Raw genomic sequence first — 5154 nt, forward strand, 5'->3', positions numbered from 1 at the left:
CTGTTGGGCCCCGGAGCCCTATCACTCCCACACGACCACACCGCATCCCTAATTTCATCATCCGAGAAATACGCTTGTAAGGACTCCACCTGGACTTCATTAAGTTTTTGGAACTGAGAATTAGGAGTACCCATGTTAACCAGCTTCTAATGCTTGAATTTGTTTTTGTATAACTCTAAAAATTCCTCCTTAATGCTATCTAGGTTAGTCACCCAAATACCATCCTGCGAGACTCTTTTAATAGCCATCTATTTTCTTTTTCTTTTTAGCATACCATGTAAGAATTTAGGGTTCTCGTCTCCTTCTATCACCCACTTGACCTTAGCCTTTTGAGCATAATCCAAAGTATCCGCCTTATCAATATACGACACCTGTTGGAGTATATTCTTTCTCTCGGCCATGGCATCATCCGAATCGACCCCACTATCAATCAGATTATCAATATCGAGCAAACAGTTAATACACTCTTTTCTTTGTTTCCCTTTCAACTTACGCATATCAGCTTGCCATCCCGTAAACTTGGCTTTAACGAATTTAAGTTTGTTCTTCAGATTAATGCACTTATTAAGATTACAATCTGGACTAAAATCTCTAACCACTTGAGAAACCTCATCGAAAAAACCATCCATCTGAAGCCACGAGTTAAACAGCTTAAAAGAAATAGGACCATAATCATTCTGATCTTCCTTCAAAAGCACCGGGCAATGGTCTGACCACCTCCTATACAATGTAATACAAGAGATATCGGGGATAACATCTATCAAACTTTCAGAAATAAGGAATCGATCCAAACGACTAAGCTTAATACCAGCCTTATCCCCTCGAGTAAATTTTCGGCCCTCCATAGGAATATCAAAATGATCTGCCTCATAAATAAATTGATTAAACTCAGCAACTTACGAAGCTCAGAACAAACACCCACGTCTTTCATTAGAAGATCTAACCACATTGAAATCACCAAAGACTATAAAATCTACATTTACTATGGACATATACGAGATCATATATTGCTATAACTCCCTTTTCTTTCCAGCATCTTGAGGGGCATACACGTTGAACATAGTACATTTAATATTTTTCCTGATCCAGGCGCCTTCAACAATAACCACATTTTCATTACAGTGAATACTCTCCTTCTTAAACACTGAAGTATCCCACACCGATAAAATACCACCCGAGCATCACCTAGCCATACTGCAAGCAAAATCAAAAGTCGAATTACCCCAAAGAGCCCTTATTTTGACAAGGTCAACACGAGTCAACCTGGTTTCTTGTAGACCAATAAAATTCACCACATAAATATTACAAATCTCCTTAACCCATCTACGTTTTTTGACGTATTCAGGCCACAAACATTAAGTGAAACACAATTCATAAAGACTGAAGCACTCCTATACCGACTAGATGGTTTTTCAAGTCCGCCTTAGCATTCTCCACATCATATCCTAAGATTTTTCCTAACTTAATGAACCTACTCACCTCTTCACAAGAATTAACCCCCACAGATGGATTAGCTTTCTTCAAAATCTTTAACGAACCTGTACTCCACGACTTCCTAGGATTATCATTTGAATAATGAATAGAACCGCGAGATTCTTTGAGCACTTTACTCCCAAAACCAGGTGGCTTCGAGATACTATTACTACTCCTTTGATCCTCTGACTGCACGTTTTCCATGTTATCAAGGACAATTCTCTTACCTGAACCGGAACCAATACCCACCAATGGTACGGAAGCATTTGGAGGTCTAATATTATTCCCTATTTCATCATTACCAGCCTCATCACTTTTTCCCACCTCCTGTACAGGTTCTGTTTCACTATTCACTTCATTAACATTATCATCCTCATGGTTTTGATCATACTCCTCATTCTCTTTATCTGAATTTAAACCAAAAGACTCATCTTCTCCTTCACAAAACGATCCAATGGAATTGTTGTCTTTCTCTATAAAACTACCATTTTCTGCCACATCAGGTTCCCATTGTGCCACTTCTTTCACATAAACTTGGTAATATTTGCCATCAATATTCACCCATACTGATTCTTGAATACTCTCCATAACCCTAGTCAACACACACATTTTTCCAGCTGACATGCATTTACTTTCATCATCATCTGAGAACAATACTGATTCCCATCACGAAGCAATCCTCTTGAAAACACATGAGTTCCACGCACACATAGGTAACCCAAGGATTTCCAACCAAACAGCTCTTTGTGAGATAACAAAATCTTTAGTTATACCACGAAACTTACAAAAGATATTTTAGATACCAACATTAGAAGAAAAGTTCTTACAGGCTTTTGTAGAATCGAATGACACCAATACCCACATCCACCGACATAACAAATCTTGATAGCAGAAAATCCTTCCTCAGAGCATAATTTTTCTAAATTCGATATCGAAGTAGCTTCCCTTACTTCCGTAAGCACTGTCGACTAAACATCAGTCATACCGGTCAGTTCTCTGCCCCTATCTTTACCTTTCGTATCGTACTGGTATCCTATTGAATCATAAAAAGTGACCCTCTTGAACTTCAGCTACCGCAACCTCCAAGCCACCGCAGTCAAGCCGCTTCATCAGCAGTCACCAACCGCAGTCTCTATCTACCGCAGTCTCTATCTAGACTACTTTACTTTGTCTTTTTTGTAATACACTCTATTGTCCAGTATGCCTTGCATGGCTACTCTTAGAGTTGTAATCTAGTGATCTTTGTGAGTCTCTATAAATAGAGCTCACTCTCTTGTAAGAAAAAAAGGGTATCGCATCTAATTCTAATACACATCTCTGAAGTTACCTTCTCTATCTTACTTATTCACTCTTCTTACTCTCATAATCGATCACAACCTCTCTTCGGAGCAAGTCTTTTGTGACTTAATCACTAAGTTTGATCTCACTTATTAACTTGGCTTGAATGCATTCCTCGTTATGAATCAGCTTAAGTGTATACTTGATATAACAATTGTTGTCATTTACATTTCTTTACTTTGCGCAACTAACTCTCTAACATCTAACTCTAAATATTATTGTTGAGCTTTTAGATCCTTTGAGATTAACTATTCCGCAATATACTTGTTCTAACGTTTGTTCAAGTGTGTCTCAAAGTTTTTCTCTCAACAATTGATATCAGAGCCATAGTGGTTGATTTTTGAAAATCGGAACTCTGATTTTTTGAAGAGCCTTCTATACCACTGAAGCTCATTTCTAAAATAAAAAAAACTTCAAAAAAATGGCACAATCGTTATCTCTGAATGTTTCCAACAGTGTTGGTGGTTCTAATCGAGCCCCAATACTGGTTGCAAATGAATATCATCATTGGTCACAAAGAATGGAAATATACTTAAGGAGACTTGGTAGAGATGTATGGCGATCCGTAGAAGAAGGACCACATGTCCCAGTCCTTACACCAGTCCAAACTGATGGAGCTACAACAAGACTAGGAGGAGGTCAACCAGCTATGAGCCGTCCCACCAAAGATGATATCGATAAAATGGAAAACGATGCTGTTGCTTTTTATGAAATCTCCTGTGGAGTTGCTCCTGACAACTTCGATATTATCATAAATTGCAAATCAGCAAAAGAGATCTGGGATGTTCTCAAGAATCTGTACGAAGGCTCAGAACAAGCTCAAGACAAGAAGCTTACAACTGCATTCAATGAGTTCAACAACTTCAAAGCTCATACTGGCGAAAGTTTGGAAGACTCTTTCAAAAGGTTCAACCTGATTGTCACCAAGTTATCCAATGTTGGCACCGTCCGCAGTAACCATGAAACAAACCTTCAGTTCCTTAATGGTTTGGGAAGACATTGGACTACGGCTAAAATGATAGTCCAAGGCGATAGAAAGATTCATTCCTTGTCTCTCTACAAACTCTATGGAGAACTGCAAGCACAGGAATCCACCGTACTCAAAGACTATGCTGACTTCGGAGGACCTCTTGCTCTCATCGCACAAACTCCACATAATCAACCTTACGCTCCCTCGTATGACACTCCAACGCAGTCATACGAAGCTGATTCAGAGTATAATGATGAAGAAGAATTTCAAAAAGCAATTGCTCTAGTTAGCAAACAATTCAACCGACTACCACCTCACTCCTTTCGCAAAAATCAACAATTCAACAAACCACTCTTCAATCGTAACTTCAACCTACAAACAAATCATTAACATTATCCTAAAAGTTCTCATCCACCACCGCAATCTCACAATACCCAACCAAAGGAAGCACCGCAGCCTACTCAAACCTCTGACTCCGGTACTCCCTCAGAAGACAAGACTGATGTTGTAGTTTATCACAAATGCAACAAGGAGAATCACTTTGCAAGAGATTGTAAGGCCAATGTAGTTAAAGACAGATCATTCTACCTTAGAATGGCTCAAGAGCTGGAAGAAAAGGAGAAAGCAAGGGCATACGTAGCCCATGTCAAAAGTGACCATCAAGTATGGTCATCCGGAGATGAAGATGAAGCCATCAGCAGTGTCAATGGCAAAGGGAAAATCTGCATGTTGGCAACTGCGGATGATGATGGGTCTACAATGATGAACAAAAACTACTGCTACATGGCAAAGGATGGAACTCTAAGCATCGTCGAACAGGTAAAACTCATGATCCAAACTCTAAACTATAGCATGCATGATTGTCAACCTTACATAGATAATCTTAATGACACATGTGCTGCTGTCCTTACAGACTATAAAAAAGCCTTAGATGAGAAGAACATTGCATCCCAGGAGATGTTCCATGTGAGAGGACGACTGGATAACAAAAGACTCAAAATGGCTATGTTAGAAAGAGATTTAGAGTTAGAAAAGGATGCAAGAATGTTGAGTGAAACCCAATTAGAGATAGCTTTGAACCAGAGAGATTTAGCTCAAAGTGAAATTGTACGTTTAAATCTTTTAATCAAAAAATTGTTCAATGAAAGTGAAGCTATTGAAAATTTGGTAAATAATGGAACCGTGGACAATACATACAATTGGGGTTGGTCGAATGGATATCCTACCGCAATGGATTCCTCACCCCGGTTCAACAAAGACAGACTACATGTCCCTCCAGACCGAGAATTTCATTTCCCAGTCAATGACTAGACTTTTCCTGAAGATATCAAAACTCACTTCGGTAGACTGTACAATCTAAGCAACAATTGTGT

At 39.0% G+C, this 5154-nt stretch overlaps 1 protein-coding gene across 1 annotated transcript; it reads right to left on the reverse strand.

Moving 5' to 3' along the window:
- Positions 1-248: 248 nt before the first annotated feature.
- On the reverse strand, positions 249-845 carry LOC145126924 (uncharacterized). Its single transcript, XM_079062198.1, has one exon. The coding sequence runs from the start codon at positions 843-845 to the stop codon at positions 249-251; it is 597 nt and encodes a 198-aa protein (XP_078918324.1).
- Positions 846-5154: the final 4309 nt, after the last annotated feature.

This window comes from Lactuca virosa, chromosome 1 (genome assembly GCF_052849685.1).
Source record: "Lactuca virosa cultivar CGN04683 chromosome 1, Lactuca_virosa_CGN04683_v6, whole genome shotgun sequence".
Lineage (NCBI taxonomy): Eukaryota > Viridiplantae > Streptophyta > Magnoliopsida > Asterales > Asteraceae > Lactuca > Lactuca virosa.